Genomic DNA, 27,209 nt, shown 5'->3' on the forward strand with positions numbered 1-27,209 from the left:
AGTGTGGAGACGACAGTTTGGAACCCGCAGACGCCGACGCAAAAGCAGGATGAGAGAGGAACGCAAGATCAGACCAGTGGCGCTCAATCCAATGCGGTCAACAGTTCCGCGTTGTACGAACTGCTTGAGGAACTCTCCATCAACGAGCGAAGGGAGAGCGAACTCAAAGCTGCGCTGAAAGTCCAAAATACTAGTCCACGACCGCAAGAACGCAAGGAAGAGCCGACAGAGTCTGAATGGTACCGTGGGGAGAAAGAAAACAGAAGGGCATCCAAGGTCTCGTATCGCAACAGAAAACTGAAGCCTGGTTCGACAATTGCGGTCGACAATATTGATACCGATAAGGTGGATGAGCAGATGCGAGCTACGTTCAAGAGACGCGCACTGACAACGGCGAACGATAGCGATGATGACGTTGGACAGGATGGGGGAAACAAGCAGGAGGGGGAACTGGTCTTTCTTCAGCCGACTGTTTACGAGGGGATGGGATAGGCATTGAAGGCTTGTCAGGCTGGGGGGGCCGCCAAGGCCGCTGCTTTGGCAAAGCAAGTTGATGAGCGAAGGGGCGTCATGGGGAAAAGAAGTGGCGTTAGGCGTATTGCCGCACAGAAGCCTTTTCGTATAGCCCATTGATTTTGGACCTGCTTCATAGTCAGCAAAGAAACGCTGATTCCCTACCGTACGCCACCGACGAAGCGAGGACGAGCAATGACATGCAACAGATAGTTATGTGAACACAGAGATGAATAAGATTCATCGCAAGGAGCGACTAGAAGTACGAGCGTGAAGCTCTCGTATATATGCTCAGAGGTGCCGAACGTAGCGTTCCTGGCACCAAGGTATCAATTTCCTGATGCGACCCAGCTTTTGAAGAGAATACAAGCGCAGTCTATGAACAGACGATGTGCGATATAGAATACAAACATGTGGTATCAATCTTTGGTGTGGATGGCGAACGAGACATTAGTCGTAGATGGATGCGAACCAGCGATCGGTCTAAGCGGGGTATCTGGAGCGACTGGCGTCAACGAGATGGCGTGATCTCGGGTGCGGGGATAAAGCGAAATGGCCCCAGGCGTAGGAAGGTGACGACGGCCGTGGTCAGGCTTCATCCTTCTTCGACCTGCGCAGTAGTTCTTTTACGCGTTGCCTGATGGATCGTTTCTGGGTGACTTCGTAAAGCGGCTTGTGCTCCTCCTTGATGTCGTGTTCGTTTTCGTAATCGACGTGAACGTAAGCTCTCTCCACATTGGCGAGGCCTGTGTTGGAGTTAGTCTGGGGGAGCCCGCAGTTCATATACTTGAGAACGCACCTTCGAGCTTCCGTTGCAGCGATTGACTGACATCGTGGGATATCTTAAGAGGGGTATCCTCGTCCATGACAATATCGACTTCCACGTAATAGTTTTGGCCGGCATGGTAGGCTCGGCACTGGGCAGATCAGCCTCTGTCATATTTGTCAAGAGGGTGGGCAAAACACTTACTGTGTCAACTTTCTGGATGCGGGTGTCATGCGTGACGACGAGGTAGATAAGCTTAGAGATAAATTCCTTGGGAGCGGACTTGCCCACCAGGAGCCACACGTGCTCGAAGGCGTTGGCAGCCCAGGAGCACAGGATCAGGACACCGATCAGGATGGCTCCGATGGGGTCCAGGTACCACACGATGCGGCTTCCGACAATGGACATGGTTAGACCGAATACGTTGACAACAATGTCGTTCCGATGGTCCACGAAGAAGACGTGCACGGATGGGTAGCGGCGGTACAAGAAGCAGTAAACACAGAGGCATGCTTTCGAGAAGACTGGGCACTGTGAGCAAAACATGCCGTGCAGAGCATCATGCCTAGAGGTTACTTACTTGCGACAGCTACGAAGGCAATAGGGATGATGTGGAGCTCCTCAGATTCCGATGGACCTGATCCCAAGGATCGCCCAGATTCGATCTTGATATCCATCAGCCACTGCCATGAAGCAGCCAAGAAGGAAGCTTACGATCAATTGGATGGCGACGGTCGTCATCAGACAGCAGAACATGATGATGCCGATCGTTTCAATGCGCGTCCGTCCCACAGGATACTTGTAAACACTTGGCCTCGCAGCAGCGCGGGACGTGACAAGCATTACAACTGACGACACCAGGTCCATGAAGGCATCTGCGGCCGTCGCGAACAGGGACAGCGAACCCGTGGAGACGGCGGCATACAGCTGGATGACAAACAAGCAGAAATTGACGGCAGAGGAAGCGTTCACGGCGAAGGTGACCTTGGGGCCGTTCTCCAAGGTGTCGAGGGCGGCTAAGCGCTCCTCGTCGCCGCTCTGGAGGAACTGGTCAATGAGGGCATTTTGCCTGGTGTAGAACTTCTTCATGTGACGCTTGTTGGCCTGGGGATGGTCGGCCTTCATCTGCTTTTGGGTGACATCTGACCGCCTGTGCTTCCTCAGGCCCAACGGGTCTTCACCGTCGGCAGTGGTGACCTCGACGACCTGGTCCTTGGCGCCCGCATTGGCGGGAGCAGAAGCAGACAGCGGACTGATAGCATCAGGGCGCTCATGGGCGGTGACGGTGGAATGGTTTGATGAGCCCTTCGGGGACGAGGGGCCAGCCTCGATTGGAGCCGATGTTTCTTCGGCCGCTTGGCCTTTCTGTGAAGAGGCTAAAAATATGGTCAGAGGAAACAGTGCTGGGTCCGGGGACCTGAAACGTACGACGAGATGCGGAAGTCATGGTTTCCGACACTGTAGGTGTGATGGATGGAGTGGATCTGAGGTGTAGATGCCTGGAATGGAAGACTGAAGGTCCCCAGTATAGGGCACGCCCAGTATTAAACAGCGCCGAGGGGCGAAAAGTGCAGCAGCACTAGGCCGTCGCTAGAGGGCTTCTCTGCACGCCGAGAGGCCATGATGGGCGCTGCAGGTGCGGCATGCAGGGTGTGCGGAGAAGGGGAGCGGAGCGAGGAGCGGAAGGTAAAACGCGCTAAGCACTCTTGGACGAGGCTTGGGGCCTGAACCGTGCACGGCTTGGCGCTGGCCGACGGCGCCACAAGCGGTGCCTCAGGCGAACGATGCAGGTGTGGGTAGGCAGTGATCGCTGTGTTTGCAAATCACCCGTGGATGACAGATGGTGAAGCTTTTGGGCCATCGCAAGTGGCCAGGTGAGTCGGGACGAAAGTGGGTGAGGACAGGAGAGAAAGGAAAGAACGACCTCCACGGGCTCGGTCGCGCCTGCCCGTTCTGCCCGCGGTGCCTCCAAGTTTTGGCTATTCTTGCCGTGCTTGGCTCGCGGCTTAAGCAGCGGCCCCCGGCGCGCCAAGCGCCCAAGCGAGCAGGCGCGCAGGCGATCCCGCGGAGGCATGGGCACCTGGGCATGCTCGACGATCCGCGAAACCGCACATCCCAATCACGGCCTCCGCTGTTTTACACGTCCTCATCCGGCCTCAGCCAAGCCTTCGAGTGCTATGCCAAACCCGGCCTCCTACCGGACGCCACAATGCCGACTTGGCATCTTCATGTCAGACCCTTCGCGCCGCACCCCATTGGCCGCGTCGATTTGAGAATCCGCCATCTCCAACCCCAACTGCAGCAGGCCGCTTCCATCAGTAACACCAAGCGCATCAATCAAATGCTTCGCAATCGTCCTTTTCGTCAGCCGCCCCACTAGCCGAGGACCGCCCTTGAGCCGCATCGCAGCCTCCTCCCCACGGCGCTTGCCCCATGCGCCATCCTGCCACGACCGCCTTGATGCCTCAACGCAATGCTCCCCTCTTGGTCCGCTGCTCCCTGGGTGCTCCGCTGTCAGATAGCTCTGGGACCGTTTGAACCTCCGCCTTGCTGTGTCAAGCCTCATCCAAGACCGGAAACTGAGGCATGGACCACGTTATTGAAGCTTCACTATGGCCTTTCGAACACCCTAAACGTTCTAGAGACATGGAGATCAGTCAGGAATGGCTAGCGTAGCCCATGTCATGAAAGCCTTAAAGTAGGACGCATAGCCCGCCGTGCCGAGCCTAGAGTTGCATCACCGGATTCGTAGTGCTCAACACGTTCCTTTCGCACACTCTCTGGAAGAGACCTTTTCTTTCTCTTTCCTTTCTTTCCTCTCTATCGTCGCCGGCGACGAGGCTGCTGGCGAGTTTAGGCCGACGTCTTTTCATCAACTTCTCTTCTTCTTTCTCTAATTTAGACCCATCACAATGTCGGACACGGATAAGCCACAGTGCGGCAGCGAGGTCGATGGAGCAGCGTACGACTTCCCTCTGCACGTTGCTGCAGTCTGTAAGTGGATCCCCCCTTAGTTTTGATCAGTGTCGCTAACCGTCCAAGTCATCGTCTTCCTGGCCAGCATTGGAGGCGCAGGTTTCCCGGTCGTCGCGAAGAAGGTCAAGTGGATGAAGATCCCTCCCCCGATCTTCTTCTTCTGTAAGCACTTTGGTACCGGTGTCCTGATTGCGACTGCATTCGTCCATGTATGTCTGCCGTTTCCGCATCACGTTGCTGCATCTAATAATCCAAGCTTCTGCCAACTGCCTTCGCATCACTCAACGACCCGTGCCTTCCGGACCTGTTCACCGACAAGTACCCCGCCATGCCCGGTGTTATCATGATGGGATCGCTCTTCGTTCTCTTCGTTATTGAGATGTGGCTTAATGCGAAGACTGGAGGACATAGCCACGGAAGCGCAACTGGAGCTGAATTCGCTGGTGGAGCCGCACCAGCAGGAATCCAGGACGCCTTCAACCACCCGCTCAGGCGCGCGGCAAGCTACGGCTCGCAGACTACGATGGCGTATCCCCCTGACAAGCAAGGATGGGTCGAGAACACGTATCCGGTGGACAACTTCCCTTTCCCCAAGGAGGACGGCCTTGATGCCAAGTCTGAGATGCCCCCATGGTTCATTGTCTTCTACGAGCAGTACGTCCGCCAGCGCGACGAGATGGTGTCCCAAATCAACCGTGTGATGCCCGCTCTCCCCGGCTATAGCCAGCAATCGACCGAAAGCGCCAACCAGCAGAAGTCCTACTTCGAAGACGACGTCGAGAACCAGGCAGTCGACCCGCTTGTGCTTAAGAAGCAGTCTATGCAGATCACTTTGATTGAGGGCGGTATCCTGTTCCACTCCGTCTTCGTCGGTATGACCGTCTCCATCACGGCCGACGGCTTCGTCATTCTCCTCATCGCCATCGTTTTCCACCAGATGTTCGAAGGTCTCGGTCTCGGCTCTCGTATTGCGGCTGTTCCCTACCCGAACGGTAGCTGGAAGCCCTGGGCTCTTGTCGTCGCTTTCGGCACCACTGCTCCCTTCGGCCAGGCGCTCGGCCTCGTCACCCGCGGCAGCTACGATCCCAACAGTGCTTTTGGTCTGATTCTGGTCGGTGTCTTCAACGCCATTTCTTCCGGTCTTTTGATCTACGCTGCGCTCGTTGATTTGCTTGCCGAGGACTTCCTTTCTGAGGAGGCCCAGCACACAATGAGAGGAAGTACGAGGACCAAGGCGTTCATTTATGTCCTGATGGGCGCTGCTGGCATGTCCATTGTCGGTGCTTTCGCGTAGAGAGTCACTCCATTGCTCTTTTCTACCATAATGGGACCGCTCATGATTCACGCTTGTCTCGCCCTTGGAACGGGTATCTCATCGCACGTTCTCTCTTGAACTACGCACATCCCACCATCCCCAGGATGCCTGCGGTCCCGTTCATGCGGCGGCTCCAGGCACCCTGGGGTTTTCTCTTTCCTCTCATTTGTCAAGAAGCGACAAGTCTACAGCATCCTGTTTGGGTAAGGCTTAATGTGGTCATGTCACGCACGGGGATCCTGTACACTAGGGGCCGAGGCCTGGGGCGTGTTGGTGTTTTTGCTGTACATGTCTTTTTTTCGAATACACTTACAGAACATCTAAAAAGGGGCAACCATTCTTTCTTTTAATGGTTAGGTGGGGTTAATGCCATGTATTATCAGTTGCCTATCAACTATGGGATCTAGACTATCTGGGATGCTCGTATCATGGGATGCAACCGAGACATTAGAGTTAGGACAGGGAAATCCAAATCCGGTGCCATGGCATGAGAAGCCTTGACCTTTGCCAAGTCCGTCGAGTTCAAGCATTTCCCTCGCTGATACCAACCTCAATGCCTACCGTGGGACGACCTGCTACAGCGGCTTGGCATCTGATCTCTTCCCTTCCCGGTGGCTGAAATAAAAATCCCAAATACCGAGTCCCACAGCAGCTTCAGGACCGGGAATACCGCGGAGGTTGCTGATGACAGTTTCGCCGGGCGAGCACCCTCACGGTACTCCCGCGTTCTTTCGTCGACTGCCTCCAGGACTCGGAAAATTGCAGGTGTTCGCAATCCGCCGTAGAAAATGGAAAATGGATAACATAGTCAAAAAGTTCGCAGCATCCGGAAAGAAAGAAAAAAGATATCGAATCAGAGGTTCGCCTCAGGCCTCATAAGATCAAAGAGCCAGAGGTTCCCCTATCCTAATTCTCGATAAATTCGCCAGAGCTCCGCCGCGCGCAGAAGAAAGGTAGGACTCTGGCCGTCGTTCGATGCCCCTTTGTTTTCGCTGCCAGCTGTCTCCCTTTTATATTGCAAGTACCCAAGGCGAGTGTAACGTCGGTCCTAGGCGGTAGCCCAGCATCCCGGTGGCCGAGCACGGGAATCGTCCACGCCGGAGCCTCATCGGGAGCTTCGTCAGCGGAGAGGCAACATGCCGTGAGGAACTCCGGGTGAGGGCATGATGCTAAGAAAGAGTGGTGGGCAATGCTGTGAGAGCTTGGCTGGAGCAAGGCGTGTGAGGATTTGTTTATCCTTCCAACTGTCGCACTGGGAGCTTGTGGGCCAAGCCATAGATGCCCCATTCGAGTCGTGCGTGTCTGGTTTCGGCCGGTGGCTTGACGTTTTAAGGCAGGCTTGGCGGAAGGGGGGGGGGAAGGGCGACCTGTTTCGTCAACTACGAACGACCGGGGAGTTCTCGATGCTTGCGCATGGTCTTGCGTGTGCTTCAGAGAGGGCTCCAATCCAGAGGTGGGTATTATGGAGCTTGGGAAGCTAAGTCTGAGTGCCGTGTATCAGGTTCCCAGCCTTATGGGAGCCGCGACTTGTGAAACGGGGAAGGAGCGAGGCGAATGTGGATCCGACGAGCGGTGTTTGAGGCTGCGGAAGCGTAGATGGCTAACGCTTTTGAGGAGTTGTGCCAAGGAGGGATATGATTCGTGCGGGAAAAGTCGTGGCTTGGCGCTGAAAAGAGGAGGTTTGGACGATCCCCGTCCTCGCTCAACGACTCCAGCAGCTCCTCTGCCCGCTCGCTCTCCGACTTGACAAACTCAGCATCAACTCAATCAAGGCTCCCCCGTCCTGCCCTCACCGCTCTTCCTCTCGGATGCCAAAAGAGCCGCGAGATCATGTCCAGATCAAGTTCGTTATTCGATGGTGAATTCTGCGCGCGCGCGGGGTGGATTCCGCTCCGCACTTGCGTCCGCACTCGCAGCGAACACCATTTAAGCTGCATACGGATGCAAACGTTTCCGCGCCCTGTTTATGATCACAAGGCGATAAACATTTTTCGGTAGTTGGGCGTGGAGGAAACGAGCTAGAAGCTGCGGGGAAGGTTCGCACGAGAGAAGGGGTGTTTGTCGGTGCAGGCACATTTGCGCCGGAGGAGTGAGGACGGGGAAGCAATTCGTGAGCGACGTCTGAAGTCTCGTAAGGATGCAATCATCTCTGGGAGACTTCTTGCACGTGTTGGTAAGTCGCTGAGGGTCGATCGGCCTGTCCTCTCCTGCTATGTGCGTGGTGGTGGAATCGCATCGATTTCGAAGGGAGGGAGGCATTTTGCACACTCCAGATGCCCAAGAGCAAGCAGCTTGGCAACGGCGACCGCGTGGCTGGAGCGTGGCTGGAGCGTGGCTGGAGAGTGGCTCATGGGAGCACGTGCGCTGAGTCAGCCGGCAATTCGCGGCTCCAGGTGCAGGATTTTGACGCTAGTGCCCGCTTCAAAGCGCACTCCTCTTTTGTTGCCCATCACCCCGCTTCCTGCGATATCCACCATCTGTCGCATCATGTCGCCCCCAGATACCGACCCAGCACAGGTCGAACCACCCCTGGATTCTGCCGCCGCTCCCAGGAAGCGGACCCACCCGGACGACTTCAAGCGCGCCTACAAGGCCTGTATCAATTGCCGGCAGAGAAAAGCAAAATGCATCCTTGACCCGGCGCCTGGGGGCGAGCTGAAGCCGCCATGTCAGAGGTGCAAGAGAGAGATGAGAGAATGTGTGTTTAGATCGGAGAGATCATGGGTGAAGAGACGGAAGCCCGGCGAGGCTCGAACGCAGGGTGAAGAGGCGGTCGCCAGCAACGATACGTCAGTGACAGGTGATGCTAAGGCAAGTTCAATCTCGACAAGCCAACAATCGCCTGTCCAGAGGACCCCGTCTATCTCTGGCCTGACCCACGCTGATACGCCTCATGGCCGCCGGTCTGATATCTTCTCGCCCCCGGCTACGCTGCGTCGCGGGTCTACATCCCAGCCAGATCTCGCACATTCAGTAATGAGGACCGTCGTCTCTAGTGGCACCGATGCTCTGAACTTGCTGTTCGAGGCCGCGAACCATCGCGATGCAATTGAGAATCAGGACCAAAACGGTTCTCAGCCATACGAGACACCCAGGTCAGCCCCGTCAGGGTACGAGTTAGGTGGGTACTTTCCTATCAGCAATCTCAAGCGTGATGCATTTACTATATGTGATCAAGTTCTCCGTAAGATGTACCTACCTGTTCGCTGTTACTGACAGTCTGGACATTAGGACGCGATGGCATACCTTCGTCCCCGTTCATCTTCAGGGCGCAACCTGTGCAAATGTCCCAACCTTCCCCCGAGACTCTCAAAGTCTGGACGACCTGTCGATACGTGCAAATGGGCTGGTTCTCGGCGCACGAAGCAGTTACCTATGTCGACCTGTTCTTCAAGAATTGCTCTCCGCTGTCGCCCATTCTATCTGAAATCTACGCCAACCACGAGAACCATTGGTCTTTGATAGCTTTAGATCCATTCTTGTGCGTTACGATACTGATGGTATCCTCACGGTACAACATCCTACCCGGGATCGGCGGAGCATCGAGGGGCTACTTTGTCCATGACCGGCTGTGGGAGCAATGCCAGAGATTCATCATGAAGATCATGCTCGGGCAAGTAAAACCATCAAAGGCGCAATCACGGACCATTGGATCGATTGAAGCACTCCTGTTGCTCTCCGAATGGCACCCTCGTGCTCTTCACTTTCCCACCGCCAGCGATGGATGGGATTGCGAGTTGATGGTCGGGGCCAACAATACTACAGCACAAGGCATAAAGCTCCTCGAAGGAGACACAACATCGAGCCGCTGGCTGGAGGACGTCATCGAACCTGCGAAACGCTCCGATCGGATGTCCTGGATGCTCATGGGGTGTGCCCTATCGCTCGCACAGGAGCTTGGCTTATTCGAGGACAACGGCAGTATTGAAAAGGACCAGATATCATACCCCAAGTTCTCCAGCGAGTTTCTCGTTCTGCGGCGAATACGCGTACGGAAGCTGTTGTATGTTTTCATTGAGCAGCTGTCGTGGCGTTTAGGGTGTACGTCGATGATTCCACAGAGCCTAAACCATGCTTTGATGGAGAAGATGCCTGTGGATTCTACGACTGGAGCGGTGGAGCAGTGGCAGTCGTTCATGAGCGCCTGGGTGGAGCTCACGAAGCTCGCAAGGTCTGTTTCGGATACGGTTTATCCTTCCGCAGCCACTACGCGCAGTTTACTACGTACCGGACGCTATATCGGGCTGCTGGAGCACTTTCAGCCTCTACTGACGACGTGGAGGAAGAAATACCTGGACCCATGCAGTAAGTTTGCCTCCACGCTAGCCCATGATGCAATGGCATTGATTACTTCGCAGAACTCAAGGTCGGTCTACATGACATGCTCTCCATCGAATATCAGTACGTAAGGATCTACACCAATTCCCTCGGCATGCAAGCCGTAGTGGAGCGCACTCTCGCAGAGACCGACCCGGACGGACCCCAGGAGGAGATCTTGCCGCTCAATCTAGAGCCGAGGGACTACGACTTCATCCAGGAAGTCGTCGACGGAAGCTGCCAGATTCTACAGAAGGTTGTTCAGCTTTCAGAGTCAGGAGCACTGCGCTACTCGCCTGTCCGGATATTTCTCCGCATCACTACATCGTCCATCTACCTCATCAAAGGCCTCAGTCTAGGCTCTCGCAACCAGAAGCTGCAATCCTCCCTCGACATTCTGGATAAGGCCATCGCCGCCATGCGCTCCAGCACGCTGGACGACATGCACCTCGCATCGCGCTACGCCACCCTGCTCGACCTGCATGTTGCTCGGCTGCGCGAGAGCTTCGTCGTATCCTCAAGGCCGCCTCGACTGCCCTCCCGCGGTGTGTCCATGGAGAAAGGCGTAACTTCGGGGATGGACTTCTTGCACAACCACAACGCAGGGAGCTCAGGCATAGCAGCACTTGCGGAGGATGTGAATGGGTTGATGCCGGATGACGACTGGTTGGCACTCCCGTTTGATGCGTCTATGGCGCCTTTTGGGCTTGATTCGGGGCAGAGCTTTCAGGGCTTTGATGATGGGACGTTGGACTTCATATGGAATCTGCCCATGTAATGCTGTCACAGTGATGATGAGTTGCCAATTAAAATCATTTTTATTCTAATGTTCTCTCAACGAGATGACGATGCCGCTACTGTTTTATGATCACTACGAAATCCCGAAAATCCGCATACGCTTTGAAGTCCGTCACGTCCCAATCCCCACGCAAAATGGCCGAAGCTACAAATGCTAAGGCCCATCAGGCCCTCCCCATCCTCCGCCAACCTATTCAAACTAGATTCCCCCTCAACGCCTGCTCCCTCTCAATCGCCTCAAATAAGCTCTTGAAATTCCCCGCCCCAAAGCCATCAAAATTCTCGCGCTGAATAATCTCCACAAACACCGTTGGCCGATCCATCAAATGCTTCGTAAAAAGCTGCAGCAAGTACCCGCCCTCGTCAAAATCAATCAAAATATCCAAGCCCTTCAGCACCTCAAAGTCCTCATTGAGCACCATCCCCGCCTTCTTCAGCCGCAGCCTCATCGCCTCGTAGTACGTCTCGGGCACCTTGATGAACTCGACGCCGCGCGCCTTCAGATTCGTGATGTCGCGCACGATGTTGTCGGTGCGCAGCGCGATGTGCTGCACGCCGGGGCCGCCGTAGAAATCGACGTATTCCTCGATCTGGGACTGCTTTTTCCCGCGCGCGGGCTCGTTGATGGGCATCTTGACCACATCGTTGGGGCTGCTCATCACGATGCTTTTCAGCGCGGAGTACTCGGTGCAGATGTCCTTGTCGTCGACGGACCAGAAGCGGTGGAAGCCCAGCACGTTCTCGTAGTAGGCGCAGATGTTTTCCATCTCGTCCCAGTCTTGGTTGCCGACGCAGTGGTCGATGTTGGAGAGGAGCACGGGCGGAAGCAGCTTCCTGAGCGGGTCGGTGGAGGCCGGTAGCGGCGCGTAGGTGGGCAGGAAGACGCCAGTGTAGGAGGTTTTTTCGATGAGCGTGTGGGTTGTGTCGCCGTAGGTTTTTATGGTGGCGAGGCGGACGGTGCCATGGGAGTCGGAGATTGAGTGCGGTGCAGTGACTGATTCAGCGCCCGCGGCGACAGCAGAGGAGTATATGGCGTCTAGGTTGTCGACTTCGAAGGCGACGTCTGGTGTGGGTTAGTGTCGTGGTTTACGGATAGACAGTGAGCCATTGCTGACCTTTAACGGCATCCCCGTGCCTCTCTTGGTGCTCGTGGATCTCCCTCAGCAATCTCTCTTCTTCCTCGCTGAACTTGGTACTCTGCTCCAAGCACCGCAGAGGAGACGTGAGCACGAAAGTGACATTGCCGTTCCGCACCACGTGGGAGGCGATAGCGCGAGATCCAGTTTCTAGTCCCCGATATGCAACGCGTTCAAAGCCCATGCGGGAGACGTAGAAGGAAGCGGCTTGTTTAGCGTTCCCAACATACCAGTGCACATGATGGTAGCCACGATACGCTGAGATGTCTGTTGAAGATGATTCCGAAGGCCCCGGAGAGCTTGGTGGTGAAATTCTTGAGGGCGCCATTACAGTTGCAATGTGGAGAGAAACCGATCCGGATAGTTGTATAATGGTATGCTCCTATATGTAGGGGCAGGCAAAGGCAGCGGATATTGGGAATAGTGAATGTTTGGTCGTCGGGTTCACTCCGTTTTATCTCCATCTCTTTCCCCACAAAGCCGAGCCGCAGTTCTATTGAGGTCAGCACCTTCTCTGGCTAATGGTCCGATCTGCATCATTTCGCTTACCTGCGAGTTGTGCCGAGCGGTGTTCCTGAATAGGCCGCTGCTCTTTGTCTCCGCGCGTATCCGGCAAGAGTCGCAAGACCGAACGGCCGCGAATGAGCTGTGGAACAGGCGGAAAGGCCAGAGCGCTCCCGCGCGACACGTACCCACGTGTATTAGGAAGCGTCATCCGCTGTCGCTGGCTGGCGTTGTGTGGAAAGCTGGTGATTTACTCCGACAGCTGTTCGGCTGTTGTAGGAGAGCGTGGAAATATTGTGGTGGCAAAGCTGGACATCGGCACTGCGTGTCTGCCATGCTGTAGAGAACAGCTATCCCTTCCCCCAAGCCAACAATTCAAGGTGCAAACGTCCTGCTAACTGCAAGACGTTCACAGGAAGCTGGCGTCAACCTCGCCTCTTTAGGAAACCTCCTTACTGTTTCGGTCCTAGCGCTTCTTCAATACAAGGAACCACAACATCCGCCGCGAGCCGCAAAGCCGAAGTCACGGGAACACGGGACGACCGTGAATAATCGACTATTCTAGTGATCATTTTCTTGAATATCAATTAAAAAACCATCTGATTTAAAGCGACAATTCTCCAACCTCATCCCTACCCCTCTTCAAAACCAAGTAGAAATCGAAAAGCGGTAAGGATGGCGATCCACTCCCCCAACACCACCCTCTCCACAAACGACGCACGCATTCTAAACGCCCTCTTCGACCCCGAAACACTCCCCTCCTCAGTCGCAGCCTCGAAATCCGCCTCTATGATCGACGCCTCCCTCCCACCACACCCAAACATCCCCTCATCGCAACTCTCCATCCTCGAAACGCAACAAAACGACATCGTGCGAGAAATCTCCTCATCATCCTCCCCATCCCGCATCGAAGATGCCATCAGACAAGAAGATGCCATCATAGAAAAGCACCCAAACTACCCCAGCCCCCACCTAAACCGCGCAATGTTGCGCCGTCTTCACCTCGAGTCCGCATTACCAAAGAACCAGACCCTATTCTCCGCACCCGAAGAGCAAATCTCAGCACTCTTCACCGATCTTTCTCGCGCAATCCACATCTCTCTTCCCTCAGCATCGCCGTCTTCCCCCGTCTCCCCCTACCAAGCGCGCATCCTGCGCACAGCGTACGCGCACCGCGCGTATCTGTATCTCAAAGCCGCGGAGACGGGCGTGCAGCTGATTGGGAAGGGGAATAGCGAGCTGGAGGAACTGGCTTCGAGCGATTTCGCTGCGGCGGCAAGGTATGGGGATGAAGTGGCGAGGGAGATGAGTGTGAGGACGAATCCGTATGCGAAGATGTGTGGGGCTATTGTGAGGAATGCTTTGAAGGAGGAGAGGGGGGATTATGGAGGCTGATGGGCTTTGGGGGAGGATGGAGAGGGAGAGTGGAGGTGGGACTGGGGGTTGAGGGACTCCAGGCTGGGTGATGGCATGACGGGAGTGGTAGTATCAAGGCGCTAGGATGGGGGAGGAAATACGAAGGCTAATGGGCTTCAGGGTAGGATATAGGGAAGGATTGGAGGCGGGATAGGGGGTTGAGGACTTCAGGCTACGTCTTGACAAGTCCAGGAGGGTGGCATTGGGGCCGTGGAATCAGCGTATTGCACATCAGATGGATAGTAAGGTGCGGGTCGACAAATATAGAGGTGTAGGAGAGAAGGATGAATCTTATAGAAGCTATACTGCTGACTTCGGCTAGCACAACGACCTAGACTCCGGCACTAAATGTGTACTCATTGACACACCAGACGTCTTCGTGTCAAACGCTCCTACGCGCAACTACACCGTACCACTTCTCAAAGCAGTCATCGCGCTACCCATAGCCGGAGTAATGTGATTCGCATTCGGCGCATATGAGCTGTTCGTCAGCAAGAAAATGTAGCGCACCATTACGGTCTTCTCGTCCGTAATGACATGGATGCCGCTGCTCACGCTCCTCCCGTTTCCCACCACCTCACATCCAAGCAGAAGCCTCATGTTGTTCAGCCCACTATTCCGCCACGACACCGCCGCAGGCGAGTACGAGAAGGAGGTTGCTGGCTCTTCAGCCATATAGATGCCCTTGCCATGGGCGGCCCCAGTTCTTTGAAGAGCTGTGCCAGAGTATATTTTCAGGCCCTGGACCAGGATCGATTGAAGCCGGTCGAGCGACGTGCCATGGAAAAGGACTTTCGTCTGAGGATTGAATCTCGGCAGCTTCGCAGCAAAGTCGCTCTCGAGCCTTGGACTTGCGTTCGCCAAAATAAATTGATGCGTTCCAGCCGGCATTCCCGGGATCTTGCATATCCCGGATGCGGTAGCTATGAAGCCCCGGAAATGCGTACAAGCCCATACCAGCAGCTTCTCCGCTTGTTGATGGCATGCTTGCAAGGTAGCGGAGATATTTGTGGCTACGCGGAGTGTGTTGAGGTTTGGCAGAGCGTTTAGGATTGCGGTGACCGTCGTTGTGTTGGAGATTGGGCAACCGGGGAGGAGTTCGGTTCGTCCGGACATAGCAGCTGCGTAGACTGTCGTGAGAATCATGTCGACGGCAAACGTATCGGTGCGAAGCTCGGGTATGCGAATATCCACCGGTACATTGTTCCATATTCTTGTGCACCCGCTGGAAGTGCAAGGCGTCGACCGTCGCAACTGGGTGTTCCGCGCGTTGTGCGTCTGTCCGCAAACCACACAGCCATGGGTCATATCTTCCATGCTCTGCTTCACGAACCCGTGCAGATCTGCGATACCGACGGGGCCCTTTTTGTCCTTCAAATAGCGGTGTACGATCCGACCCATCTGCCATGTGAACGATGTGGACTTTCCGGAGCAGAATACTTGTTCGGGAGACTTGGAGGCCGCTAGACATACCCACGGCGTATGCTGACTATGGGTTTCTCCGGGATCGGCATCCAGATGTATACAGAACGCAGGTGGCATGTCTGTTAAATAATCCAAGAAGAGGCGTACGAGGAGTGTTTTCGCTGAGCCTAGGCCCATAGCACCGCGTTGCAGATCTGTGTACGATGTGAAAGGAAAGCTAATCCCCACCTCATTATCCCCATGCTTCTCCACCGCGTCCATAACTCCAACCGGTAGACCCGCGATCTCATCATCTAACGGGCTGATATCGTCGACTCCGAGCTCTGCTAAAAGGATCGCCGTGCCTTTTGGATCACGGGCCCTCAGGGCCTTCTGTAAACTTTGTAGACGATCGACTTCCTCGAGCAACTTCATTTCTTGCTCCGCAAAGTATGCAGTCGCTTGCCGCAGCTTGTGCTTCGGAATGCCCCATTCATAGATCTCGAGATTGAGTAAGAAGGCGAGCACTCTTATGGCTGCTTTACCGCAGAAACCATCGTCCTGCAGATACCCAGCTATTATGACTTCTATCACTGCTACTGGAATGTCCTCCTGTTGGGCGGGTGCCGCCTTAGGGACTGGTTTCCTGGGGAGCTTCATGGGGCTAGCTGGAGTTGGTGCCGGGGTCTGCGGGGGGCTGCCCAGTCCTGGCATATTCAGCAAGCCGTGCTTTGCGTTGTATATCCTCTCGCAGGCTGCTAGACCTTCTGGTGTCGTACCCAATAGAGCTTTCAAGCAATCCGCAACCTCAGACGCGTTATTTCCCTCCTTCGATAGCTTCCCGACGATCTGCTGCATTAGCTTCTCCGCCGGATATCCGCTCGCACTTGTCAGTGCCTCAAGTAATTTAACGAGGTGCTCCACCCAGAGCCCTTCGCCACCTCTCAGGATAGTTTTCACGGCTATCGCATGAGGCCCCAGGATATCCTCTAATCTCGCGATGACCGGTAAGAAAGCCGAGAGCTGCTGTACCCAGAGATGTAGGTGTGGTTGAAGGATGAACGGAGGTGATGCACTCGGGTTCATGATCTCGTCCGAGAAGAGAGCGCTCAATTGGAGCATAAGCTGTGACCACTCCGACGCTTTGAGATGCTGAAACGAGTAGTCGATGATGGCCGTGGGCTGGAGGCTCTCAATCATATGGTAGAGGATGCGCTTGAAGCACTGGACCACTTCAGCATCTTGAGTGTTCGCCAGGAGCTTTATGAACCCTATGCAGTTGATCTCCGGCCTGCTCTTGAAGTCTTGCAGGATAGCAAGAACGGTGTTGACGAAGCCTCCAGACAGTGTGCTGATCTGGCTCAGGCAGCGACACCGCAGAGTGAAGTCCGTTCCTGTGCATTTCGATACGAGTATTGCCAGAGTTTGTCGGTCAGGGTTGTTGACCTGGTCCCACACTTGTACCATCGTCTCGACTGTCTTCTCCGAAGCATGGTTGATTGTCCCTCGTTCCATCAGACGATCGATACACCATGCTTCAATCGAGTTCTTCAAGTTATTTGCACCTGAGTCTGTTTCAATCACCTTCTCGCCTCCCGCTGATGTGTAAATAGCGGCAAGTGTCCGAAGGTACTCAACCGTCGGTAGGACGTCCAGCTGTTTCCGGATATCGGAGGGTAGTAATGATAGGCACTTCTTCGATCCTTTGACGATTGCGCAGAGTGAATGGAGCTCGATTGCTAAGTGTGTCCAAGCGAGACCTGTCTCGATGTGCGTCCGTACTGCGGCGTAACATTCCTTGAGGCATTTCTCGATACCCCCTACTAGCCATGGCCGTAGCAGAACTTTCTGCAGTTCCTCTCCTTGGGGATCATCTAGACCGCATATCAAGTGTTGAAGAGCGGATATATGTCTCCCTCCGATATCATGCTGTGCGAGCCATATTTCGAGGACGGCGTTGTGAACGTGAAATTTCGGCGTGTCCTGGATCTTATTAAGTGCTTCGAGGAGCTGCAACGACTCTTGAGTGACGGGTCGCTTGACAGTGAGCTCGACAAAAAGCATGAAAGGTCCATCATCTCCTTTTAAGGCTGTCTCGAGAAGCGCACCAGTCCGGTCCAGCATGATTTTCAATTCCTCTTTGGTGCAGTTCGGTACTTCGATGACGAGACCCCTAAAGCGAACGATAGCTTTCTCAGCGCCGTACTGTGCTACCAGCCCATCTCGTAGCGTAGCATGCGTCCCGTTGATAAAGTCCGGTCCTTCCAAGGCCATCATATCTGGGATCACGGCGCGCCTGGCGCTGTCGGCTGCAGCCAATGACTTTGTCCGCCCTGTGTTCGGATTCCACGCCACCCATATACGCCATATGGGGAATTGAGCATCCAGTACGTGTTCCGGTAGAAGGTGTCCCGGAGGCGTAACAGCCGGCGTAGTTCGTGCCAGCGCCGACATCCATCCTACCGCAGCCTGCGCTGACACCCACTGCGATCTTAGCTTGTAGCCCTCCAACTGCGTTGCGAAATTCTTGAATGCTCGTCGGGCGAGTATCGCAAAATCCGGCAGGACGTTCATATTCGGCGTGTCGATAGCTCTCAGCGCGGAACACAACCCCTCTAGATACCTACCAGCTACACCTGCCCCATGTTTCGCGTAAGGAAGAAGTTGACGCGCCCACTGTACTTCTAGGCCTGTGACTGCTTTTGGGCTGCAGTAGTTGGCTGCAATAAGAGACTGCAGATACATCTCGAGCCCATAGTATGTAGCCGGTGCAACGTTCAGCTCGACATTCAATAGCGCCCGCAGCCCAGTTGGGGAGATCGCGTGGGCACATGCGGCAATAGCAACATCCCTAGCCTCATGGCGTTCGATCAATGTCGCAAGTCGCACATCGATCTCTGCCTGACTGATCTTTCCCTTCTTCTTGATGTAGTGGTCCGTATGTTTCTTGATCAGGATCCAAGGGAACTTCGAATCTGACGGTCGAAGGACACCAGCGAGGAAGTCGATGTTGTGGTGCCATTCATCGCTATGCTTTCTTTTGGAGAAGAGCGTCTTCTTCGACCATTTTGGGAGCTGAGTTTCGGTCGGACGGTCGGATAAAACAGATACCCACGACATATCGATTGTCTAAAGGCGTCGGGGCATCTTTCGCACGTTAGTGCATAGACACTCATCGAAAGTTGAGATGGGACTTACTGGCTATACACACAGGATTAATGAGGTGTATGAAGATGCAATCGAGAGGTATGTCTAATCTTGGCTGATGGGGCCGCGTGCCGTTGGACCAGGCTGAGGCGACTTATCGTACCAAAGGAAATCGAGAACGATCGAGCAAATTACGCAAACGACATAAGAGCCTCAATCTCTACTCAATACTGTGACGAGGATGAAAAGCTCTCTGTAGCCTCCTCGGTCGAGAAATGCGCAGTTGAGCCAACGAAAGACAAACTACTTTTCGTGCAGCAACCTATGGCGAGGAGAAGGGTTTCGACCTTCTCGCCAGCCATGCATTACAAGGGCTAATATGAAACGCAGAATGGAGATGCTAAGGCACGTACACATGGAATGCTAAGTGAACGTGCTCCTCGTACTGGCGAAGAAGCAGCCTCGAGGCTGTGCAAGGCTGAAAAGCGCAAAGCCCGTTGTGGCTTCACCGGGCGACCAAAGTGAATTAGGTAGCGAAGATCGTGCACGCTATTATTTCGCTAAGACGGGAAAGCGAGAAAAGCTGCAAAGGTGGGAAATTCGTTGGAAACGGCGCTGGATGTGCTGTGCCAAGTCGTGGAGGGGGAAGGTTGCCTTGGGGCTTAGCGTTAAGTACGACGTCTCTAGTGCGATCGTCCGGGTGCGATATCTCGGCGACTAGACGCAGTCAAAGCAGCCGCAAGTGTGCGTACTTTCAGGCATCCATCCAAGAACAGAATGTGCCCTTCTTTTTGCGCCTTTGCCGGTACTCTTCACCTGAAACAGCGACGCATGTAAGTCGCGCCCCACTTGTGCAACATCCTCTGTACCGATGCTAAAGAACGTGTTCCAATCACAACCGGAAATGCGCGCCGAATACGAGACATTAGTCTCGCGCCCGGTGGGTTGCAGAAACATGCAGAAACATGCTTTGGCGGTATCTATCTATACGGAAACAACCGGACTGAGGGGGAGCCGAGCACTCCTCGAACCATTCGCAAGTTGCGGTCATTACATTACTGTGCACTTGTCGGGATCGGGTGGTGCGCCACGATTTTGCCGCAAGTAGGTCGCCGCCTGTCTAATGAAATCGCCTGTCTTGTGGAAGCAGACGCGGTTGCCTTTGGCGTCGCGCACAGCCTCGCCAATTGAGAAGTCATACGCTTGACCGGTGTGGCTGTCCTTTGCGGGGCATCTGAGACCATCAATTGCCTTTTGCTCCAGATCGGGAACTGCATTGGTTAGTACGGGCGCTGAAGCGTGGCGGCTGCAAACTCACGAGTTGCGATATAGGCCAGAAACTCGTCGATCGCGTGGCGGCTGGCGAGTTGGTCGCTGCTCTGGTCCTCTAGAAGCGTCTTCGATAGCTTCTCCATGTGTGTTATTGTCTCTGGACGGACACCTTTTGACATCTCGTGTTGTTCGACCTGCAGAGCCGCTAATTTGTTCCCGTGATGGTGCGCCAGAATCCCTCGGATGTCCTTTGGGGTGAACATTTGCCTGCTCAGAGGATTGCGCATTACGCCTCCATTTACGGTGATAGCTTGGGCAAGCTCTTCCCTACAATGAGACTATGATTAGCAGATTTCAGTGCAGAGGAGATATTCTCACTTACATGTCCCACGCATAGTTGTCCTCAGTGACATAAAGGTTTTCCCTTAGGATATCCTTGACATTGTCTCCCAGCATTGTCTCGGTATTGACGTATGTTTTCTCCAGGTTCTCATGTACGACGTGCATGAGTCCGAGCTCGCAGTGGATCTTCAAGTCGTCCGGCAAGGCAGCTTCCACCGCGTGCATGCGCTTGACGAGTGCGTCTCGAACGCTATCATTGCTTGCACCCGAAGACGTCCCGTGCGGCTCCCGCACCCAGTACATCATGTCTTCCAGATCTGTAATGACCAACTCGGTAGCTTTGTTGCGATTGTTTTCAATTGCACGCGCGACCGATCGAGCGCTACCTGGCGGGCCCGCCCTGGCTGGCTTTCCCACTGTTCCGCCCTCAGCAATAAGTTGGATCCTGGCCGTGTTCTTCGATTGCAGATGTGGTAGGCCATTCTTCCTTTGGAGTGATTGCAGATGGAGAAGGTCAGTCAATAAAAACTTGGCCTTCACTCGTAGCGCTTGATATCCCTCGGTCAAGTCCTTTCTGGCTGAATCCAGGTTGCCGCCCAATTGAGGCGGAGGATGGGAAGACTTCTTCATTGCTCTCGATGAAGGCTTTGGTGCCGCCTTTTGTGCATTTGAGGATCCTGCAGGTGTGCCGTTGGCAGGGGGTTGTGCTGGTGGTTCTGAGGGCTTTTGCAGGACGTTGGCTAGATTCGTAACTTCTGGATCCCTTGGAGCCAACTTCTTCAGTTCCGTTAGATTATCACTGGCCGCATCGAGCCATCCTACGGCAACGTAGTGCTCCAGTAATAGCTTTCGTGCTGCGATGGCGGGAGGGTTCCGCGAAATCTCTTCGAGAAGTTCGGATATAAGCACCATGTCCGGGTCGCCAGAGCCCGTGGTGCCAGCAGTCGCCATATTAGTTGGCCCAGGAGGGTTTGCTCGCATAGTGACTCGCATCGGTTCTGATCGCGAAGGTGATGCCGAGATTGGCGAAAGGAGGCCGACACGGAGTGAAAAAGGCGCTGCCTCAACAAATTAAGGACGCTGACTGCGTGAAATCCTACGAGAGTACGAGAACATGCTCAAGAACGGATGGAATAGAAGGGAGCAGAATGCGGTTACAAGGCTGAAAGGGAATCGAGCGCTAAAGTTGGACGAAATGTTCAAAGGCCTCACAGTCATGCGGTTTGGGCAACGGAAGATCGGCAGGTTTCGGGCTGTGAATTGGTGGCCAAGCGGCCTGCCCCACGGATGTGGTGACCGGTGTTGGGGTGGGCAATTGTAGCCTGGCCCAGCTGCGGTCGATGAGAGCGAAGAGCGCACGGACATATTTTAATCTAGCCTGATGTGGGTTGGCGTCTCGCGCACCCCAGTTCACCGCCACAGCATAGCCGGCCCTCGACTCCTGACATCGCGTCGCAAAGGCAGAGTAGCTCTTTTCCGGACCCCGATTTCTACACGTCTTCAATACTTGCCCTATCCTTCCTCGATCGGACCCGTATCCCACTTCCCGCCGCATTGTTGCATCGTCCCAACAAAGTTGAGCGGGGTTGGAGTATGAAAAGGACCACTCCTGAGAAGCACTGATAAACCTCCCTATCATCCTCTCGAGCTTACACTTTCCTTCTAGATTACGCGCTTTATTCAGCTGTCACTGCCGGCAACATTGCTTGGTCGTAGTGTGGATCCCACCTGTTCATACTCTGATCCACGGTATTCATCTCATCCTTTGGTTCTAGCACCGTCCATAAACACTGCGACAGCACGTCTGCGATTCCGGAAAACTAAGCAGATTAGCCTCCTACCCCTCGATAGGTACCGTCTGGCTGACTAGCGCGGATCCTGGCCGAATATGACATGCTAGAGATGATGTAACGTTCACTAGGAGCGCAGGTTAAATCGCGATGTCACTTACCGCTGGCTCTTGTCTATTCTACCTGGCTCTTTGGTACATCCTCTGTCCCTGCATAAATGCAGTACTGCTTCAAAATTTCCTACCGTACTGTACCACCCCCGGTGTTTTGAAAGTGCTTGCCCTCCCGCAGTATGCACCATTACAGTCATTCCCGACAAGTGCGAACCCCGCACCTCCTGAGCACCTACAGGTGCCTACAATGCCCTGCACTTGAACAGGCAGTTATAGCTCCTTGTCGTGTCTATCAGCCTTCTGTTCATCTCTTGTTGAAGACCGGGGTTGTCGGTCGTGCATCTCACTGTTCCCCCTTACTCCCCATACTACCAGCCTCCGTCACTGCAGTGCGCTTATCGAGGCCCTTATCTATACCCATTGAAGATGGCCTTGTTGAGCAATGGCGAAAAGATCCGAGGGGTATCGCTAGGCATGGGCAATTCCACTTCACCCTAGAGCAACTCCTTATCTGCAAGCGCGTGAGTCTATACCCTCCTCTCGGCTCAGCAATAACTCAACAAGACAGGGGCAATAACGAGACACGCATCCACGGCCAGAACGGCTTTTGTCCGCGGGGTTGGTCAACACCTGCTTGTGTCTCTTATCGCGGCGGACTGTACGACACTGCGATATCTTTGCCCGAATCCACGCCAGAGGATTACGGATCGCGCGACGGGAAGGAAACCTAGTGGATTGCGGATACCCTCTAGATACGTTCCAACCTCTCAATCCGCAACTTCGCGTTCGTCATCCCGAATGCGGACCTCAACCAGCGCTGGATAAGCGAAGCATCGCTCATGCTAGGGCGCGACTCGCCTCTCCTCTACACGCTGAAGGGAGCCGGCCTCATTAATGCGCGGTCGTACTCCTTCTAGAGTCTCGTAGGCGGACCAGAAGATCAACAAACGCATGAGAAGAGAAAGAGACACCCGACACGCAGGCGGGGCCAGAGATCGCAGAGCTGAACGGGGCCCAGCCGAGGTGACAGGCGCAGGAATGCCATTCCCCATTCGCAACATTGATAATTCGTAATTATGATGAAACAAGGGTACGCCGATATCTTCTATGGATGTAGTACAACAACATCTATCGAACTTCAAATCTATGCAACCATCTAGGGTATATCCACCGCCGCCTCGACTAAAACAATAAATCCGCATACTCCCCCAGCACACCGTCCCTCCCACCATCAAAAACGTCATGTAAACCGTCTAGCGCTGCGAAATTCTCCGCGAACTTCAACCCCTTCAGCCTCTCCCGTTCGATAACATCCCAACTCCACTCCTCCTTTTCCATCTCCTCCGGCATCACCGCCTCCGCCTCCGCCTCCGCCTCCGCCTCCCCACCCTTATACACCCACCCCTCGGGCTTCACAGGCACCATCTCCGCATCCAGCAGCGCCTGCTCCGGCGCCACCGTGATCCGCCCCCTCTTAATAACATACTTCGCGATCGCCGTTGCATAAATCGCACCCTTCAACTTCTCCTTATCCACCTCTTCCGCCCTCTTCACCCTCCTCCAAGGCTGCAGACTAAACGCCTTCGGCCTCGCCACCCCCGGCTTCACTAAATGCGTCACCAGATAAAACCACTTGCGATCCCAAGACAGCAATCTCGTCCACATTTCAAACTTCGCATACGGCAGGATCTCGTGTTTAAAATTACACGCTATGCCGCCGAGGGCAATCATGTGCTTGCCGCGCGTGCCGGACGTTGCGCCAACGCCTTGGATGCCCCCGGCTTCGTTCTTCTTGTGCCCGTATAGACGCGAGGATTTCTGGATTGCGTTGCGGATGAGCGCGGTGAAGAGGTGGGTGCGGGAGATGTCCATGTCCGAGAAGTATGTGCTGTTTGATTTGTGCAGGTTGTAGTCCGTCTCTAGGAGCGGGGTGCGCGTCGATGTGATTATGGGTTGGAAGAGTGCGTGTGGCGGGATTGGGGTGGGCTGGAGGTACAGTTGGTAGGTGAAGGCACGGAAGAAGCGCAGCTATATCCCATCCGTGTCAGTGTGCATGCTTCGCTCAAGGCTGGTTAGACAGCGGGATGGAAAAGAAACAGGAGGACGTACATGCCACACAAACGGCAAATTCTTCAAGTTCACCAACGCCAGCAGAATTGCGAGCATCCTCCACACGCCTCCAGGCGCGCTAATACCGCTCCATTTGGCCAGAAACTCTCTGGACGACGGCCGGCTAGCCAGCGCAGCGATTGAAGCCGCAGCGACCGCGAGGCTGGCAGCTCGGGTCATCTTTCTCATTCCAGAACAACAACGACGAGAAATTAGAGAGTGACGGTATGGATGACACGGCAAAATGAGCGACTAGGCGGCATTTAAGTTTCTTGGGCTGAAGTACGCGGTGTTCAGCTGCATCTGCTATCCTTATCGCGAGCCGAGGCTCGGGAGGGATTTCTCCGGGTTCCGAGCACGCAAAGGGCTTAGGGCTGCGGCCTCTTCTTTGATTGGAGAACATGGTCGCAAGGTTTTCTTAATTGGGAACTTGTGGGACTAGTAGAGAGGCATGAGGAGTTGCATTGCCTGTGCCTAATCGTGTAGGGTGCATACCCGCTAGACGAGTCGGCGTCGGACGAGCTCTTGGACACTGAAGACTGAAGGCTTCCAAGTTGGCGTAACGTACCCCCACGCCTTGTAGGGCCTGGTTGTTTTTTCCATATTCAAGAATACACTCGGTGCCTTAGAGAAAGCATCCTTCTGTACCCCTAACTAGCTAAGACAGGGTCACCACCAGTAATCCCTTTCTACCCCTTCTTCTTTCCTTTTGTTTTGTCCGTGACCTCCACCCAGTTCCTGTGCACGCCCCGCTTCTCCAACGCTTTGATTATAGCATCTTTCTGCGGTCCTTGAACCATTACCTCCATGACCGGGTTCTTGGGACTGCTGCCCTGTAATCGGTCGACGCTGGTACTCCCAGCGCACGTTTTTCTCAGCTCGTCGGCGAGTGGTTGTGGCGCGATGTAGTAGGCCTCGACCCCACTAGCTTTTGTCACCGTCTTGTTGCCACTGCGCGTCTCCATGACGATCTGGATCTTGGAAGGTGCGCCGGCTTTTGGTTTCGAGTCAGCTATATCGGCATCATTGCGCAGAATGGAGTGGAAAGGGGACGTGGCAGCAACCATGCGCTCGGAGAGTGCGTCGCGAGCAATTGTTCCCGCTGCTAGCGCTGCGTTATCTGCCGCCGACGTTCCTAGTAGCGCGTCTGCGATCTGAGGGTTGATGTTGACGAAACGCTTATTCGTTGGAGACACCAGATTCTCGGCTTCAATGTAGGCTGCCAGAATCTGCTTAAGCTCTACAGGCGTATAAAGACCGCGCGGATCAGCTTTCGAGGCATTGAGGATGGGAGCAAGCTTCTCCTTGGGCCGGAGCAGAGAGATGAGCTTGAGCTTCTGTCCGATAGAAGACTCGGCGGGAAGTGATGCTGCTGGCTTTCCATTTACGTTCGAGGACGTTGGAACATCCTTCTTCGGCAACCGATATGGAACGAATGACTTCACATGGCGGTCCTCAAAGCCAATGTCCCAGATTACCACCTCGTTTCCGTCGCGGTCTTTAGATTTGACGATCTGCTGTTTGTCCAGGTATTTAATGAACTTCTTGATGTTCTTCCAACTTGTCTTCTTGATCTGAAGAGAGGCTGTTCGGGCGGGCGTGTAAGTGGGGAGGAATGGCTGTACGAGGAGGGACATGACCTTCGACTGCGACAGAGGGAGGTCAAGGCCGAATGCTGGGTGGTCCTTGTTGTTGTCCATGTGGTATCGAATGCCGTAAAGGAAGGCGTTCATGAAGGCCTCGTCGATCTCTGTTCAAGATTAGCGGGCTCTGTGTGCAGAGTCGAAGAGGAAGCGTACCCTTCTGTGACAGCTCCTTGTCCTCCACCTCCTCGACTGAGTCCTTTAATGACGACGCGTCTTCGCCATCGACGCCTTGCGCCTTTTCCGCTTCCGATCGTTCGGTAGGGTCAGCATTGAGGGATACACCGCCTCCGTCCTGATCGTCCTCCAAATCCATAGCTGCAGTTTGCGACGCAAGCTCTGCTTCTGTGTCCTTCTCGTCGTCCCAACCCTCGATATATTCCGGCGGATCAGTGCCAGGCTTCCCCGCAGAGTTCCATGACCAGAGCTCATCGCCCGCCCAGTGGAATGTCTGCACTGCGTGTCCCTTCATCCCTTGTACCTTCTCCAGTGAGCTCACGTCGATTTCGCATGTGCCGACTGCCATGGGTACTGTAGGTGCCTCCAGGCTCGCGATTCCTACGACAGCACCCTTGACAGCTTTCTTCGGAAACGGAGGGCCTCTCTGGAGTCCGGGGGTCATGAGGTCGGCGCCGCCTTGTAGCTTCTCGACGACGACTAAAGGCGTGTAGAGGAGTGGGACGATGCGTGGGTTATGCCAGAGCGTGTACACTGTGTCGGTTAGCGAGGTCCCATACCAATAGAAGTTATGCCTAACCAGTAGGATACATCTTCTCCCCAACCTTGACCCAGAGTATTCTCTGCTCGTCCCCAGTCCCCTCATGGCTACCAATGTACACCGTCCCCGACACTTGCTTCAGGTTCGGCCCAGCTGTTGTCGTGAATCGGGCCGAAAGCGCGCTGTCGGGGAGTATCGACTTTCTCAGAGCTGTAAGACCTGCCGTGGAGGCTGCTTTATCCGCTGGATCCGCATGCTGGTCGACGGGAACCCCAAGGCCAAAGTCTGAAATGATCTGATCGGCGGTGCGGCGGCGGTCGGAGCTCTTGAGAGGGCTAAGGGGTTTGATCTTTTTGAATGTCAACACGTATATATGCTCTTGCGGCATGACGGGCGCTTACATTGGGCTTCTTCTTGAACATGATGGCTAAAATCGCGCTTGAATTGCGTTGGTTTGCTGCGTGTTCGTGGCGTCCTCGAGCTCGGTTTTATGCAGCTCTACCTTCCAAGGTTGATGACTTCAGCGGGGTTCGCTCTAGGCCGCATAGGGCTAGTGCGGGGGATGCGAAATGAGTCTGAATCACTCATCCTCCGCCCTAGATGGGCTCCACAACATTTACCTAGGTACGCTGAAATGCACCCATCCTACCAGGCTTCAGCTGCCATTCATCAGGGGATCCATCAGCCTCTGCGGGTGCCGCGTCGTCTTTCTACGGAAGCGCCAACACAGCAGCTGGCGAACATGCTGGATCGGGCAGGTTCCGAGAGCCATCGAAAGCTGTGTGGTGACACAGTTCTGCGCCAGCAAGGACGTGCGGCGGTGGTATTGCTTGTTAGGGCAAGTTTCTGGTAAAGCATGGCTCGCAGTATGCGAGTTCCCGTGTTGCCAAGCCCCCTGGCGTGAATGTTTCGGGGTAAATGGCGGCCCGA

At 54.6% G+C, this 27,209-nt stretch overlaps 10 protein-coding genes across 10 annotated transcripts; 3 read left to right on the plus strand and 7 right to left on the minus strand.

Moving 5' to 3' along the window:
* Nucleotides 1-765: 765 nt before the first annotated feature.
* BU26DRAFT_554755 (uncharacterized protein) lies at nucleotides 766-3,174 on the minus strand. Its single transcript, XM_033832283.1, has 6 exons — nucleotides 2,708-3,174; nucleotides 1,994-2,655; nucleotides 1,860-1,944; nucleotides 1,484-1,803; nucleotides 1,313-1,430; nucleotides 766-1,259 (listed from the first exon to the last, which is right to left on the minus strand). Exons 1-6 carry the CDS (start codon nucleotides 2,724-2,726, stop codon nucleotides 1,102-1,104), a joined length of 1,362 nt encoding a protein of 453 aa, XP_033678190.1. The 5' UTR covers nucleotides 2,727-3,174; the 3' UTR covers nucleotides 766-1,101.
* An 844-nt stretch (nucleotides 3,175-4,018) lies between these two features.
* BU26DRAFT_112611 (Zinc/iron permease) lies at nucleotides 4,019-5,902 on the plus strand. The gene is made up of 3 exons (XM_033819420.1): nucleotides 4,019-4,273; nucleotides 4,322-4,464; nucleotides 4,512-5,902. Exons 1-3 carry the CDS (start codon nucleotides 4,192-4,194, stop codon nucleotides 5,547-5,549), a joined length of 1,263 nt encoding a protein of 420 aa, XP_033678191.1. The 5' UTR covers nucleotides 4,019-4,191; the 3' UTR covers nucleotides 5,550-5,902.
* Nucleotides 5,903-8,004: 2,102 nt separating this feature from the next.
* On the plus strand, nucleotides 8,005-10,712 carry BU26DRAFT_465668 (C6 transcription factor-like protein). The gene is made up of 3 exons (XM_033825199.1): nucleotides 8,005-8,691; nucleotides 8,802-9,875; nucleotides 9,929-10,712. Exons 1-3 carry the CDS (start codon nucleotides 8,058-8,060, stop codon nucleotides 10,663-10,665), a joined length of 2,445 nt encoding a protein of 814 aa, XP_033678192.1. The 5' UTR covers nucleotides 8,005-8,057; the 3' UTR covers nucleotides 10,666-10,712.
* A 167-nt stretch (nucleotides 10,713-10,879) lies between these two features.
* Nucleotides 10,880-12,149, minus strand: BU26DRAFT_436890 (4-hydroxyphenylpyruvate dioxygenase; the record flags this gene model as incomplete). The annotated part of the gene is made up of 2 exons (XM_033824197.1): nucleotides 10,880-11,748; nucleotides 11,801-12,149. 2 exons carry the CDS (start codon nucleotides 12,147-12,149, stop codon nucleotides 10,880-10,882), a joined length of 1,218 nt encoding a protein of 405 aa, XP_033678193.1.
* Nucleotides 12,150-12,917: 768 nt separating this feature from the next.
* Nucleotides 12,918-14,147, plus strand: BU26DRAFT_523545 (uncharacterized protein). Its single transcript, XM_033830071.1, has one exon. It carries the CDS (start codon nucleotides 13,001-13,003, stop codon nucleotides 13,718-13,720), a length of 720 nt encoding a protein of 239 aa, XP_033678194.1. The 5' UTR covers nucleotides 12,918-13,000; the 3' UTR covers nucleotides 13,721-14,147.
* Nucleotides 14,144-17,209, minus strand: BU26DRAFT_492985 (uncharacterized protein; the record flags this gene model as incomplete). The annotated part of the gene is made up of 2 exons (XM_033826137.1): nucleotides 14,144-15,163; nucleotides 15,215-17,209. 2 exons carry the CDS (start codon nucleotides 17,207-17,209, stop codon nucleotides 14,144-14,146), a joined length of 3,015 nt encoding a protein of 1,004 aa, XP_033678195.1.
* Nucleotides 17,210-17,458: 249 nt separating this feature from the next.
* On the minus strand, nucleotides 17,459-18,265 carry BU26DRAFT_437290 (uncharacterized protein; the record flags this gene model as incomplete). Its single annotated transcript, XM_033824226.1, has 1 exon — nucleotides 17,459-18,265. A coding segment is annotated over one exon (807 nt), but the record flags the coding sequence as incomplete, so codon positions are not given.
* A 1,077-nt stretch (nucleotides 18,266-19,342) lies between these two features.
* BU26DRAFT_437133 (uncharacterized protein) lies at nucleotides 19,343-20,857 on the minus strand (the record flags this gene model as incomplete). The annotated part of the gene is made up of 3 exons (XM_033824218.1): nucleotides 19,343-19,584; nucleotides 19,611-19,891; nucleotides 19,947-20,857. The coding sequence occupies 3 exons, from the start codon at nucleotides 20,855-20,857 to the stop codon at nucleotides 19,343-19,345; spliced, it is 1,434 nt and encodes a 477-aa protein (XP_033678197.1).
* Nucleotides 20,858-22,886: 2,029 nt separating this feature from the next.
* BU26DRAFT_523546 (uncharacterized protein) lies at nucleotides 22,887-24,187 on the minus strand. The gene is made up of 2 exons (XM_033830072.1): nucleotides 23,919-24,187; nucleotides 22,887-23,837 (listed from the first exon to the last, which is right to left on the minus strand). The coding sequence occupies exons 1-2, from the start codon at nucleotides 24,096-24,098 to the stop codon at nucleotides 22,992-22,994; spliced, it is 1,026 nt and encodes a 341-aa protein (XP_033678198.1). The 5' UTR covers nucleotides 24,099-24,187; the 3' UTR covers nucleotides 22,887-22,991.
* Nucleotides 24,188-24,607: 420 nt separating this feature from the next.
* BU26DRAFT_534199 (uncharacterized protein) lies at nucleotides 24,608-26,701 on the minus strand (the record flags this gene model as incomplete). Its single annotated transcript, XM_033831206.1, has 4 exons — nucleotides 24,608-25,668; nucleotides 25,718-26,272; nucleotides 26,319-26,628; nucleotides 26,681-26,701. The coding sequence occupies 4 exons, from the start codon at nucleotides 26,699-26,701 to the stop codon at nucleotides 24,608-24,610; spliced, it is 1,947 nt and encodes a 648-aa protein (XP_033678199.1).
* Between the last annotated feature and the right edge of the window lie 508 nt (nucleotides 26,702-27,209).

The sequence above is a fragment of the Trematosphaeria pertusa genome (genome assembly GCF_010094035.1).
Source record: "Trematosphaeria pertusa strain CBS 122368 unplaced genomic scaffold BU26scaffold_17, whole genome shotgun sequence".
Classification (NCBI taxonomy): Eukaryota; Fungi; Ascomycota; class Dothideomycetes; order Pleosporales; family Trematosphaeriaceae; genus Trematosphaeria; species Trematosphaeria pertusa.